The following is a 15,301-nucleotide window of genomic DNA, read 5'->3' on the forward strand; positions in this document are numbered from 1 at the left end:
GACAAAAATAAGTCCAACTCAAGACATTGTCCTTAAATCACTCCTTTGACTTAACCCAGGACCACAAATCCATTGATCCCACCATCTTTTCACTGTCTCCCACCTCCTCAGCAACTGCTCTCCTTATCCAACTCAAATTCCATAGCCACATTCCTATCCCCCTCTTATTTGGTAGAACTCACTTGGCAAACCCACAAATCTGGTAAAACCTAGCTCTCCTCCTACTCTCTGTGAAGATGATGGAGCTGAACCTGCTGGAGAGAAACACGCAGCCTTGCCTGCTGGTCTCCCTTTAATTTCATGAGCCTGAATCTGAAATGAGCCCTTCATGCTGTCCAACAATTGTACTGTCTTCCTCAGTCCATTCACTCTCCCAGAGAACTGTTTCCACCACGTCTCTCTCCTCCGACCCGTAATGCCTTGCTTCACGTCCTCACTCTCAGCAGTCAGATGGGAACGTGGAGGCACTCGCACTCTCACGTCTGTCCGCGCGGGTGAAAGCCCCTCTCTCCAACCTTATGTACTAGATCCCACGCCTTTTCCTTCCTCAAGGACAAGTTTCCATTGACTCTCCGTCCTCTTTCCTACCTCTGTGTTCATTCTCTTCTGGATCATCCCAGTAATTGTCGTACAAACGTTATTGCTTTAATCTTTTGTTAAGTTGACTTGATCCCACGTGTCTTGCCAAGTATCACTTTTTTCTTTGCTCCTCTTTGCAGCAAAATTCCACCCCCGCCCGCCACAGCACTGAAACCGCTGGTGTCCGGGGATTCAGTGACCTCTGTGTTGCCACGTCCAGTGATTAATGTCACTTCCCGTGTCATCTGGACCTCTCAGCAGCTTATCACACAGCTGATCACTCCCTCCTTCCTTCTTGATACATGCCCTTCATTTGGCTTCCCAGATAAAATATTCTCTTGGTTTTCCTCCAGCATCATTGGTGGCTCCTTTTCAGTCTCCTTTGTTGGCTCCTCCTCTTCCCCCGACCTCTAAATGTCAGCGTGTCTCAAAGAGGAATGCTTGATCTACGCTTTTTAATTTACACTCCTTAGTGATCTTCCTCTCTAGCCCAGACCTTTCTCACAAACACCAGACTTGTTTACCCAGCCCCACTTGGAGGTCTAATAGGTATTTCACACTTACATGTGCAAAACCGAACTCCTCCCGCCCAGACCTGTTCTGCCCTTATCCTTCCCCAGGTCTGTTGGTGGCAACTCCATCCATTCTAGTTGCTCTTACTCTTTGCTTTCTCTCCCAGCCCTCATTCAATTCATCAGGAAACCCTGTTGGCTTTCCCTCCAAAATCTGCCCAAGATCTGACCTCTTCTTCCTAGTTCCACTGTCATTACCTTGATCTAAACCACCGATATCTCTCATTTGAATTATTTCCTTTTGGCTGGGTCTCTCTCCTTCCATGCTTGTTCCTCTAAGATCTGTTCTTAACACCGTAGCCAGGAGGACCCTTTTTGCATACGTTAATTCTCTGCTCAAAAACCTTCCAATGCCCTCCATTTTGCTCAGAATAAAACCCAACATCCTTCAATGGCCTATGAGACCTTTATAGATAGACTTCCAACACATTACATCTCTGACCTCGGCTCCAGCTACTACTGTCCCCCTTGCTCACTTCACTCAAGCCAGGTAGACCTCTGGGTTGTTCCTTAAACATGCTAAGCAATCTCCTGCCAATTACTACTTCCTCTACCTAGAATGCTATTCCCTCAGATGTCTACATAGCTAACTTCCTTGTCCCTTCCAATTATTGTTCAATTATGATTTCAATGACTCCTTCCCTGACTGCCTTATTTAAAATTGCAAATCCCGACACTCCTGATTCCCCTCAACCTTTTTTATGTTCTTTTAACCCAAAGCACTGATGATATTTGGACAAACAATAATTTTCTGATTTATTCTGTTTGTCATTAGTCTCTCAGTGGGATTTTCATCTTACTCCTTTATGAGACTCAAGCAACTAGAACAGTGCCTGTCACATAGTAGATGTTCAATAAATATTTGTTGAATGAATTAACAAGCTGCCAAAGTCTGTTTCTCTTTGTCAAAGTGGGAGATTGGTATGTGTGCTAGAGGTGTAAAAATCAGGAAGGTAAACTGAGACTTTCTAGATGACATAATCAGAAGTACTGGGAGACCATTCGAAAGGAAATTCCTTTTCTTCCATGTAATTCCATGGAGCTTAACGCTGGGCTTGTCATCTTGAGCACCCCAGTGGTAGCCAGCTTCCCCCCCTCTTGTGAATCGCTGTTCTATTACTCAGCAAAGTAATACAAAGCACCGGGATTGGGTCATCTCCCCCAGCTCTCTTTCTATCTTCAGAGACTCTCTCTTATTATTGTGCTTGAACATATGTGTGTTTAGGTGGGGTGGCTGTGGCCATCAGGACTGGAAAGTCTTGTGTCCTGACCCAACGGTCACACCCAGCATCCCTGAAAACCATGCCCCGATTTCTTTGTACAGATTGGCCTTCTGGGTCGTGCGCATGCCGCCCCACCTCCTCAGCCTGGTACACTCACGTGAACTCTCTCGGGCTGGTAGTGCCTTACCTTCAGGGCGATACACACTGTCCCATTGCTGAACAGGAGCATGGCCTGTGACTGGAGTGTTTTCAGACGGAAACGGACGTGCCAGTTCTGAGCCTCTGGGAGACTGTACCGCCCGAAGCTCTGACCGCTGAACCTTGCGGCTGTACCTGTGAAAACAACAACGAGAGGTGTCACCTCCATGTGAAGTGGTCCCCACACAGCCCTCAAACTGACTTTGTCCCATCCAACCCTTAGGGGGCAAGCAGAGTCATTGCTCATTTTAGAGATGAAGAGACGAGGCTGGGGGTTACTTGTCCAGGGTCACACAGCTGGCCTGGCCGTCACCTTACACACCTTCCTTTCACCCCAGGGACCCCTGCCCTGGGTCCCGGCCAGGGGCAGAAACGATGAGTTCAAACCATTAAGAAAGCAGGAAATCAAGCCAAAAATGTAACCAATCAAACGTGTGGAAATCAAAATTCCTGTCCTACATAGTTTCCATGTTATTTCTGACATCACTTGGAGGATAAAGAGGGAGAATGGGAGAGGGGTTTACATATATGTGTGATTTTAGGAACACCGCAGGGGTGGGTTTTTGCCCCGAGAATCTCCTTCATCATTCGGTATGTCATCATTAGGATAAGCAATTCTCAGATGAAATGCTGCTGAGAAGCCACGAGATCAAGGAAGGGGTAGTGTCAGATCATGTGGCCAAAACGTCTGTAAAACCCTCCTACTCCAACCCCTGCAAAGCTGCTAATGTGAACTTGCATAAGGGAGCTGACACATTACCTAAACTTGAGTTTCTCACGCTTTCATAGCCCTTGAAGTAGCATCCTATGGAAGCCCTTTTTGGGAAATGCTGTGTTACATGAAGCGCTACCCTCTCCAGATGTTTAAAAATCCACCCTCTGTTCTGTGCTCATAGATTGGAAGAATCAACATAGTTAAAATGGCCGTATTACCCAAAGCAATATACAGATTTAATGCAATCCCCATCAAAATCCCAATGGCATTTTTTAAAGAACAAAAAAATCATCAGATTTGTTTGGAACCACAAAAGACCCCGAATAGCCAAAGCAATCTTAAGAAAAAAGAACAATACTGGAGGTATCACACTCCCTGTCTTTAGCTTGTACTACAGGGCAACAATAATCAAAACAGCATGGTATTGGCAGAAAAACAGACACATAGACCAGTGGAATAGAATTGAGAACCCAGAAATAAAACCACATAAATATGGACAGATAATTTTTGACAAAGAAGCAAAAAACATACAATGGAGAAAAGACAGCCTCTTCAATAAATGGTGTTGGTGGAACTGGAAAGCCACGTGCAAAAGAATGAAACTGGACTGCTATCTGTCACCATGTGCCAAAATTAATTCAAAATGGATCAAAGATTTAAGCATAAGACCTGAAACAATAAACTACATAGAAGAAAACATAGGTTCTAAACTCATGGACCTTGGGTTCAAAGAGCATTTTATGAATTTGACTCCAAAGGCAACAGAAGTAAAAGCTAAAATAAATAAATGGGACTATATCAAACTTAAAAGCTTCTGCACAGCAAAAGAAACCATTGACAAAATAAAGAGGCAACCAACTGAATGGGAGAAGATTTTTGTAAACAGTGCCTCAGATAAGGAGCTAATATCCAAACTATACAAGGAACTCATGCAACTCAACAACAAAAAAACAAACAACCCAATTGAAAAATGGGCAGAGGACCTGAAGAGACATTTCTCCAAAGAGGACATACAAATGGCAAATAGACATATGAAAAAATGCTCAACATCACTTATCATCAGAAAAATGCATATAAAAACCACAATGAGATATCACCTCACCCCAGTCAGAATGGCTATCATCAACAAGACAAATAGTAACAAGTGTTGGAGAGGCTGTGGAAAAAAAGGAATCCTCATACATTATTGGTGGGAATACAGATTGGTGCAGCCGCTCTGGAAGGCAGTGTGGAGGTTCCTCAAAAAATTACGAATAGAATTACCATATGACCCAGCAATCCCTCTCCTGGGTATCTACCCAAAAAACCTGAAAACATTTATACATAAAGACAAATGTGCTCCAATGTTCATTGCAGCTTTGTTTACAGTGGCCAAGACATGGAAACAACCAAAATGTCCTTCAATAGATGAATGGATAAAGAAGTTGTGGTATATATACACAATGGAATACTATTTGGCGGTAAGAAAAGATGAAATAGGATCATTTGTGACAACATGGATGGATCTTGAGATTATAATGCTAAGCGAAATAAGTCAGACTGAAAAGCAGAGAACCATATGATTTCACTGAAATGTTGTATATAAACCAAAAACAACAAAAGAACAAGACAAACAAATGAGAAACAAAAACTCATAGACACAGACAATAGTTTAGTGGTTACCAGAGGGTAAGGGGGGTGGGGGGTGGGAGATGAGGGTAAAGGGGATCAAATATATGGTGATGGAAGGAGAACTGACTCTGGATGGTGAACACACAATGGGATTTATAGATGATGTAATACAGAATTATACACCTGAAATCTATGTAATTTTACTAACAATTGTCTACTAACCCCAATAAACTTTAATTAAAAAAAAAATCCACCTTCCCCAGTAGTGAGTTCAGCTATTAAATTCCTATGAATAAGCTTATAGTTGTCAGGGGAAAGGATTAGTGGTACAGGCCCCAGAGACCTAGGGAAGAAGAATTGTTGAAGACAGGGAACAAGGCCAAAAGGAGCAAGAAAGCCTGAGGCACGTGGGATTATAAAATCCTAAGAGGCCTGTTATACCATAGGTCTGATTCTCTCTGATGCTGGCAATTCTATTGTAGTAGCTCATAATTGGATGGGATATTGAAGGTGATCTAGATCAGGAATTCCCTGGAGAGTCTTTTCAAATCCCGAATGCCAGGCTCTACCCTCAGAAAGTATGGCACTCAGTAGTTCTGGTGGCACATGGGAACCTGTATTTTAAAACTCTCCCCACGATGGGTGTCATGGCTGGAAGAGAACTCAAGGGAGGTTTCTGAGATGCTGGTTGTGTTTGGATCCTTAATCTAGGTGGTTACACCAGTGTATTTGGTCTGCGAAAACTTGTTGAGCTGTATGTACACTTATGCTACCCGGATCTATCTTTCTGTGTGTCATATTTCACTAAAAAAATTTTTTTTTCATCAGAACTTATGTCCAAGTGTTTCTGGCGATCTCTGAGCCAGCCCATCTAGTATTTCTGGTGAAGACCACCTGCTTCAGAATTGCTTGAGGTGCTGGTTAAAGAGGCCAGTTCCAGGCCTCACCCAACACCTTCTAAACAAAGAATTGGAGGTGACACCCAGGAGCAGGTCTCTTTAAAAACATACTCCCTGGGTGATTTCAAACACTCTTGAGTTTTAGAAACTCTGTTGTCCGATGCCAGGTGGTCAAGAGAGAACCTTCAGCCATCACAGCAGCCGATGCCGGGGCAAGACACACAAGAAGGGAAACCCCTACCCCGACCACCACAAGAGTAGCTCACCAAGAGTAGTAAATCCAGTATTCCCCTGCTCCCCAGAAAGTCCACAAATCTTCCAAGAAAATGTCCCTAATGCAAAGCCGGTGGCGCGTAAAGGGTAGGCCATGCCAGGCAGGGGACGATGGCAAGCTAGAGGCGAGGTTATCCTCTTTGTGCCAATGCTCATGAGCTCGTCCAGTGCATTGGTCTGAATGCCAGGGGCGCGGGGGCGAATCCTATCAGAACACTGAGTTCCTGAAGCGCTCAGGCTTCAGAGTGGTGCTGGAATAAGCTGCCCTTAGCTGGCAAATCAATACATTCTAACCCCACGCCTCAGTTTCAACTGTAGGTGGAGCTGTGACCCTGCTTTGTAAGGTGGTGGGGACAAGGAGTGGCGGTAACCTACGCACAGAGCCCGGCACATAGCAGGGTCCTTATAGCAGCAGCAACTGCTACCAGGTAAATGACAGCCGTTGCTGACGGGCTGCTTACGTGCTGTTATGTCCATTAGGTAATTTACTCCCCACACCAAGTCGGGCGGCAAATGATAGTACTTTCATTATTTTATGCATGAGCAACTGAAGCCCAGAGGATTTTAATAACCCGCCCGAAGTTACACAGCTAGTACTGTGTTTCCCTGAAAATAAGACCGAGCCGGACCATCAGCTCTAATGTGTCTTTTGGAGCAAAAATTAATATAAGACCCAGTCTTTTATATTTATTATATTATATTATATATTATGTTATGTTATGTTATGTTACATTACATTACATTACATTACATTACATTATATTATATTATATAAGACCCGATCTTATATTATAGTAAAATAAGACCGGGTCTTATATTAATTTTTGCTCCAAAGACGCATTAGAGCTGATTGTCCGGCTCGGTCTTATTTTCGGGGAAACACGGTAAGTAATAGAGCTGGGGTTTAAACCTGAACTGTCTAGTCTAAATCTTGAAGTTATAACCAACCACCAGGCTATAATAATAATAGTGGGTGTATCAGTAATTCTTGTTTATCGACCACTTTCTCTATCAGGCACTTTTCTAAGGAAGCACTTGATATTGGATACCCATTTAATCCCTACAACAGCCCAAAGGCACAGAGAAGTTTAATAATTTTCCTGAGATCATGTGGCTGGCAAGTGGCAAAGCTGAGACCGGAGCCCAGGCAGCTTGATGCTGGTCGATAATCTTGGCCGTGATGCTGAACGGCCTCTTGTATTCTTACCGTTATTTTCAAAATTCCAAAAAGTGGCCAGGTTTCGGGTGCCCTTCTGTGCCTAGATTGTGTGAGGCCACGCCTGCCCCGTGGTGGTCCCTGGCCGGTAGCCCTTCAAACTTCCCGCTAACTCCCCTGCAGCGCCTCCCTGTGGTGTCCATCCCTAGAGTCAGGCTGGCTGCGCCCACAGTGCCGGTTGCCCTGGGGAAGGCCCATTTCTCACCGTTGCAGGAGCAGTTTCTCTCCAGGCGGTGCCGCGGGGTTAGGATGCTGAGCCTGGCGGTGCTGTACGTGGGCCCGACCCTGGGGCCCAGTTGCACTGTCTCTTGGCAGAGCTGACCCTGGCAGCTTGGCCCATGGCAGGGCACCACAGGCATAGCTGACCTCATCTGAATTCCCATCGAGTGCTCCATCTCCTTGGCTGAGCGAGTGATGATGGTTGCCAGCTCCTGCATCTTATGGAAGGTTCTGGAATGCCCCTCAAAGACCAGGAGCACATCCACCCCAGCCATGGCCTCTGTAGGCTGAAGGCTGGCCAGGTGGATGTTGGCTCGTTTGATGTCCAGCTTGTTGCTGAGGAACCTCTGCAGGTTCCGCCAGTGATCGCTCACCAGCTCCTCTGGGGTGAGCTGATGGAAGCCCATCCACATGCTCTGCTGCAGAGCCTCCCGCCCCACGTGCCACACATGGACGTGGACCCCAGCACTGGTTGTGAAGGTCCCATCGCTGACCGTGACGTTGAAAGTATAGCGGCCACGAGGCAGTCCCCGGGCAGCGATAATCGTGCCATCAGATGCGCCCACTGAGAAGAGCTTCCCCAGGGTCCCCTCTGCTGCCAGGCTGTAGGTCAGCGTGTCCTGCGGGTCTCCGTCTGTAGCATGGATTTTGCCCACCAGGCCGCCCTGGAACTCCTCCTCCCCGACGGTGATGAAGACCTCCAGTGGGAGGGCAGAGGGCGGGTAGTGGCTCTGCTCTGTGACGTGAACTCTGACCGACGTGGAAGATGAGAGGGGAGGGACGCCACTGTCTGACACCTGTGGGCATGACAAGCGCGGCATTACCATAGGATTGACCTATCTGTGGCCCAGAGGAGGCCTGCCTCCTTGGGAGCCATGTATCTCTGCTTGAGGGCAGGCTTAGCATGTCGTCGCTTTCGAGAAAGAAAACAATAACCCCAAAAGCACTAAAGGTTTTGTGGAGGGAATTACCACGTGGTAAAACTTCACTCCACTTCCTCATTTTCCATCTCTCTGAGCCTCTCCCTAAACCCCTCCAGCTAAACAATCAGGCCTCCTTCCTCTTTAACTTCTCTCTTTCCTTAAGTGCGTCATCAAATGTCTCTTAGTGATTCCAATGTGTGTCCTAGGTGACCCCTGTCAGCCTAAGGAGGTTCTCTTTGGGATTTCCCTGTAGCCTGTCATTGGGCTCGGGGTGGGGGCAGGCATTTCTTCTTTAGCTCAGCCAACAAAGATTTATTGGGTGCTTTCCACAGGCCAGGCCCTGGGCTAGGATTGGGAGACAAGAGACAATAAATACCTTGCTAAATAAACCAGAGACTGTCAGCCTTGAATCAAGTGCTATGGCGGAATACTCGGAGTGTGTGACAGAGAGATCTGAGTGACAGACTTAACTTAGACCAGGTGGGAGGGAAGGCCTCTGTGAGGAGAGGACCCTTGAGCTGAGTCCTGTGAAGACGTGAGGACAAGAGGTGACAGAGGGATCAGCCTGCAGGTGGGAAAGCATAGGGTGCGCTCAACATAACAGGAAGGGGCCACTGTTTCCGGGGGGGTGGGCAGGGCAGAGGCCGGAGGTGAGGGAGAGAGAAGCAGGGACCCCGTCACTGATGGGCTGAGGAGCCCCAGGCTGCATTTCATGTCACAGCCATGAAAAGCCGTTGGAGGTTTTAAGCAAGGCAGTGACATGACCTCATTGAAACAAGGAAAAGAATGTAAATAAAACATTCATTTCCCTTTTACATTTTACCACGCTGTCCCTGCAACTTGCTGCTCAGACTTAGCAAGGACGAGGCTTTGCTTTCTCTGTGACGTTATCACTTTCCTAGCTGTCAGCAAGGGTCTCCACAACTTTCCTGGCAGCAATATCTTGTTCACGTGCATCCCAATGGTTTGAGTGGGTAAGCAAGGTGTCAAATTACAGCGACTGCTGGGAATTGTGCAGAAACTGATGAAATATCAATGGGAACAACAATAATGAATCCTACTACTAAGTATAATGTGTAACTAACATTAGCTGCATACAAACTGTGTGCTTTAAATGCTTTAAATGCATGATCATTGTTTGTCCTTATGAGATAGGTACCATGAAGTCTCCTGTGTTACAAAAGATATATATAACTGCGGCTCAAAGAGGTCAAGTAGCTTGCCCAAGGTTGTACAGCAGGTAAGGCCAGAGCAGAATCTGAACCTGTGTCCATAGTCTGTTTCTTTGCTGGCTTATAGTACCTCCCAGTGAATGGAAGTGGAAATGCAGGACAAGTTAAAGAAATGCTGATGATATCAATAGTTGCTGATTGTCTGGGCCAGGATACAGAGGTCAGGAAGCTGTTCTCTCTCTCTCTTTTGTTCTCTCTCTCTCTCTCTCTCTCTCTCCCTCGGCAATCACATCCATGCCCTTGGCGTTGAAGACCCTCTACATTAGCCCACACCTGTCCTCTGAACTGCAGACTCCCTCCCACTCTCACCTGCCTATTGCACACCTCCACTGAGATGTCTCATGGACACCTGGAAGGTAACTTGTGCAAAACGGAGCCTTCCTTTCACCCTGTGGACCTGTCCTTCTTCCACCCGCACAGTCTTCCCCGTCTCATAAATGGCCCAACCCCCCAGTTTTCATTAGAGCCAGGAACCTGGGAATCATCCCCGATCCTTCTCTTTTCTCTCTCTCCCCATATCCAATCCATCACTAACTTGTGTTTATTTTCATGTAAAACTTGTCCCAAATCTATCCACTTCTTGCATCTTCAGCACCACCTCAAGGTCTCAGTGACTACCTCCAGTTTGGATGACTTCTCTGTTATTCCTCAACCACTCTTGCCCCCTCCCTTCACTCTCTAGAGATTCAAAACGGAGTCTTCTGGGACACAAGAAGGGTTACTTCCCTGTCTGAAACCCTTAGACCACTTCTCATTGCACTTAGATTCGAATCTAAAAGGATTACCCAGGCTTAGAATTAGGGTGACTATACTTCCTGGCTGTCCCAGGCCAGTCTTGATTGTTACCTGTTGTGGATCAATTATCACCTATTAACTATTTTTAGTGTCTCTCTCACTCTCAAGAACATCACAGTTTGGCCTTCAGATAATACAGCCACTGAAGCTCTGAGGCCTCCATGATCGGCCCATCCCATCGCTTCAGCCTCATTCCCACCACTGCTCCCTGTTTGCCACATCTCAGATCACTTCAAACTCTTTCCCAGCTTCAGCCTTTGGCTCATCTTGTTCTTCCTGCCTGAGACACTCTCCTGCCCATTTTCACATGGTTGGCTCCTTGGGTCTCCGCTCAAAATACCCCCTCTTCATGAGGGCAGCTGCCCACTGAATATATATCTCCCCGGTGCCTTCTGAGCCCCTCGTCACTTTCTTTCTTCATCTACCTATTGTTTATCTCCGTAATTAGAATAAAAAACCAACGAGGACAGCAACCATCCCCTTCTTTCCCTCCGCTGTATTACTAGAAGCCAGCATAGGGCCCGGCATATGCCAAGTGCTCAACAAATATTTCTTGAAAGACTGAATGAATGAATGAGTGACTAGCTGGCTGGCTGAATGGATAAATACATCATCCTGAGCCCAGAGAAGTTCACAGAATAGCAGGGTTCACTAGAGTTGATATTTAGGAAAGGGATTTGGGGGAGGGGAGATGAAATGAGGGAGAAATGTTTGACCAACGTCTTGGCCACTTTTATTGGGCAATTCTCATACAACTCCTAACAGTACCGGCGTAATCTCCTACGTATGTATATGTGTTCTCTTATTTGACCCCTGGAGTAAGCCTTTAACGAGATCTGAGGTTCAGAGAGCTATCCTGACCCAACTCAAGGAGTTAGAACCAGGGTGCTCTGCCTGGGTTCTGGGGTCAGAGTGCTTCGTTTAAAGCAACCCACCTCTGCCACTTACTAGAAGTATTACTTTGAGCCAGTCACTGTGTGCCTCACAGTGACTCTGTGAGCCTCAGGTATCACATCTGTAAAGGAGGGTGTGATAACTGTACCTGCCCTAAAGCGTGTTGTGAGGATTTCATGCAACGACACGTTTATCACTTAGCCCACTGCCTGGCACATAGTAAGGGCTCTGTACATTTGTTTCTAATAACAGACATACCTAGTGCTATCGCCTGCACATTCGCTGTCCCCATGGTTACCACTGGCGGCCCAACACAGCTCTCACCTGGATCTGAAGCTGATACCATTCCTGGGCTCTCCTGCTCAGGCCCATGGCGGTCACCAGCCATCCATCTGGGGTCACTCGGAAGGCAGAGCCATCGTTCCCCTTGGTGATTTGAAATGAGTAGGGGGGGCCATTCTCTGGGGAGTCTGGATCGCTCAGGACCAGCTGCAGGACTTTGCTGCCGATGAGGGAGTTCTCCTGAGACCGAGAGTGACAGGAAATCAAAGAGCACAATGAGACCCAGTTCTTCCCCTCACTTCTTTCTGGATCCCCTTCTCTGGGGGGAGTCCCCAGCACTCTGGCTGCTCCCAGGCCTGCCTTCACTTTGAGCTGGCATTCACTCTTTCTACCCACCTGTGAGTTGTTGTTGGCTTCGTCAGTCTAGACCAGTACAAGGTCGTAGCCACCCTTCAGGTGGACTGAGACCAGTGGTGAGCAGCCTCCACCAGGAGGGAAATGAACGGAGGATGGGTTCATGATACCTTGGGAAGTGCATGCGTACCTGGACAGAGGTGCTGTAATTGAGCTGGAAGAATCTCGGTGGGTTATCATTGACGTCAATCACGCGGACAGTGACATCTGTGTCATCGTGCAGGGGGGGCTGCCCGCTGTCTGTGGCTCGGAGCCTCAGGGAATAGCTAGAAGTCTACAGCAAGATGTCAGTGGACAGTTAGCAGTGAGACCCCTCCATTCTGCCCCCGATCATCTCTAATGTTTTCAGAAAAATAAGATGGAGACACTCCCCTGTGCCCGCCCCCATCGTCCAACCATAGCATTTTTAGGGCCCAGGTTCTGGAGTTCAGAAATAGGTTTGATTTCCAATTCACCCACTGATTAGCAAAGTGAGATCTTGGCAAAGTGACTAAACTGCTGTGAGGATGACATCAGGACCCACCTCTTAGGATTATTTTAAAGACCAAGCGGCATCATGTAGTAAAGCACTTAGCAAAGTTCCTGGCACCAGAGCAGGTGCTAACAAATGATCACTTATTGTAACGATCCCGGGTCAATAGTGAGAAGCTGGCCTGAGCTCCTCTACGGGACGGTAAGGGTCACTTAGTCCCTCTCCTGCCTCTGGCCTCACAGGCCACAGAGAAAACAAGTTGGAGAGACTGAGGGCAGGTGTGGAGAAGGTCAGGATGGGACATGGACAACAGTCCATCCTCTGGACCTGCGGCGGGGCTGTATTCTACTCTGATGAGCTCAGACTGGCCCCTCCCACGTGACTCACCTGCTCCCAATCCAGGGCCTTGGCCACCTGTAGCTCCCCCTTCTTGGGGTGAATGTAGAAGTGCCCGAGCTGGTTCCCTCCTACCAGGCTGTAGGTGATGTCACTATTTAGGGGTCCATCTTTATCAGTAGCTGACAACTGCAATGGAGGGGGTTATGGTTGTGAATGGACAAGCAAGAGGGACCAGAAAGGAATCCTGGCCCTCGGGAAGGCAGGGGGCACAGACATGTCCCCACCCCAGTGAGTGGCCCACTGTCATCCATGCCAAAGGAATCTCTTCATTTATATCCTAGGATGGACTTGAGCATGCCATGGTTTATTCATTTATCCATCTGTTCATTCCTTTACTCACTGACTCATACTTACAGGATGTTAGGTCCTGTGCTAGCAGGTGAGGAATGTGGCAAAATGAATATGCCCACAGGGAGCTTAACATCTAATTTTATAGATAATTCTATTGTGACGGCAAAGTATGATCAGCTTTATGAGAGCACAGGAAATGCAGTGATAAATTCCAGCTGGAATTAGAAAAGGATTCATGAAGCCTTATAGGATAAGGAGGGCTTCTGGGAGGGGAGCCCTCATTCCAGGCGGAGGAAACACTGTGAGCCCAGAGGTGTGAAAGTCCAGAGAATGTCTGGGAAAAAGCACACCTTCCTGTGTGGTTGGAACATAGGGTGCATGTCAGGCAGTGGAGGGAGATAAGACTGGAAGGCAGGATGAAAATGGGCATACAGAGTTTCCCTCCATCCAACTGGGAGCAATTACATGTTTAAATGCAGAGGTGCTGTTTAGTGTCCCCTCTGCCCTCCCCTCCCACACTGCCACTCCATGTCATGCATTGTGACCAGGCCCTTCCCAGGCTTTGGAGCCTCTAGCCATCTTCTGGGGCCTCTCCCACGCCCCATTCTATCGATACTTGATCTAGATCTTATGAAACATGTGCTGAGACATTTTGTCATGAGAGACAGTTTGGCTGAGTAGCTACAAGTCAGAGTCAAATCTATAACGTATTAATTGATAAACTAATCCATGCTCATAGAAGACTGGGGGAGGGGGAGAAAAGAATCCAACCCGGAGTCCATGTCCCCCAAAGGGAAAAATTGCAGATTCTTACTGTGAGCACAACTTTACCCACGACGGCATTCTCTAAGACCTGCGTGCTGTACAGAGCCTGGGGGAATCTGGGCCGGTGTTCGTTGGTATCAGTGATGTTGATCACGATTGTGGTCATGTCACTGAGGGAGGAAGAGCCTTTCCGGCTGCACTCGATGGACAGGTAGTACTTGGGGCTTGTCTCAAAATCTAGGCTCCTGTTGATGTACAGGATCCCTGAAGAAACAAGAACATTGTTTCTTGATGAGAACATTGAGGCAGTTGGAACCACAAAGGCAGAGGGCTGAGGCGTCTTGAGCAAAACTCCACAAGCAGCAGCTCAATAGCGCTGGAAGTGGTTGATCTCCTCCATCATCTCCTTTATCTCCTCCATCATCTCCTCCTTCATCTTTCTCATTATTTATTCTCCCCCATTACTTTCCTCTCATTTTCCTTATTCTCGTTCTCAACAGCAGTGTCTCCCTCATTTATATCTGTAATAGTTCATTGAAATCTCATTTAAATTTGTAGTATTTCAGTCTGTGTCATATAGATTGATCATAACTGTGGAGCAGGAAAAAGTGATTCCCATTTTATAGGTGGGTCAACTTACGCTCCCAACAGCTAAGTGACCTGCCCAAGCTCACTCTGCTCAGTAAATGACAGAAGTTAGATTGTAAAGAGTTTTATAATATCCAAAGTTGTTTGACAAATTGTTAAAGCATAGATGTATTATTCTGAAAACTGGAAAAGGAAAAAAACAAAGGTTTTTACTACCATTTCTGGGTAACCAAATAGTTAATGGTGGAAAACTCTTCTTCATAAAAGAATTGCAGTTAGTAGATGCATGAGGAATGATAGGATTAGAAAATCACCACTTTGCAGCTCCACGTGAAATAATATATCTGGGAAATCGTCATCAAAGACTGCTAAGACCATTAGAAGAAGAACTGAGGAAGAACTCAACACTGGATGAATCAGGCTGACAACTTCGAGCCCGCCAACAATCTTAAGCTCAGAAAAAAGAACTAACCAACCTTCCGACATAGTGCAAAGGAGCGCCCAGCATCGTCTACAAAGTGTTGTTGCCAAAACTTGAGCGTGAACCTGATCAAGGTCTTGGATCCAAATGTCATTGATAAGACACATAGGGGCTAGAGGGATATCTTATAGGACCTCATAAAGACACAGCTGGCCCATCCAAAATATAAACATTTCTCCCCAACACATGACCCAAGTTCTTCATTAAATAAATGGCAGGGGGAAATAAAGAGGGAGAGGAAAACGTTAGAGATTTAAAAA

General features: G+C 46.7%; 1 protein-coding gene across 1 annotated transcript in view; it reads right to left on the reverse strand.

Moving 5' to 3' along the window:
* FAT2 (FAT atypical cadherin 2) overlaps positions 1 to 15,301 on the reverse strand; it is a 72,775-nt gene that overhangs the window by 9,221 nt on the left and 48,253 nt on the right. Inside the window, exons 15-20 of the mRNA XM_033095600.1 lie at positions 14,022 to 14,236; positions 12,905 to 13,042; positions 12,176 to 12,319; positions 11,674 to 11,871; positions 7,492 to 8,302; positions 2,562 to 2,707 (exon numbers count right to left, since the gene is read on the reverse strand). Coding sequence (XP_032951491.1) covers positions 2,562 to 2,707; positions 7,492 to 8,302; positions 11,674 to 11,871; positions 12,176 to 12,319; positions 12,905 to 13,042; positions 14,022 to 14,236 — 1,652 coding nt within the window. The remainder of the gene's footprint in view (positions 1 to 2,561; positions 2,708 to 7,491; positions 8,303 to 11,673; positions 11,872 to 12,175; positions 12,320 to 12,904; positions 13,043 to 14,021; positions 14,237 to 15,301) is intronic.

This window comes from Rhinolophus ferrumequinum, chromosome 24, assembly GCF_004115265.2.
Source record: "Rhinolophus ferrumequinum isolate MPI-CBG mRhiFer1 chromosome 24, mRhiFer1_v1.p, whole genome shotgun sequence".
In the NCBI taxonomy this organism is placed as follows: Eukaryota; Metazoa; Chordata; class Mammalia; order Chiroptera; family Rhinolophidae; genus Rhinolophus; species Rhinolophus ferrumequinum.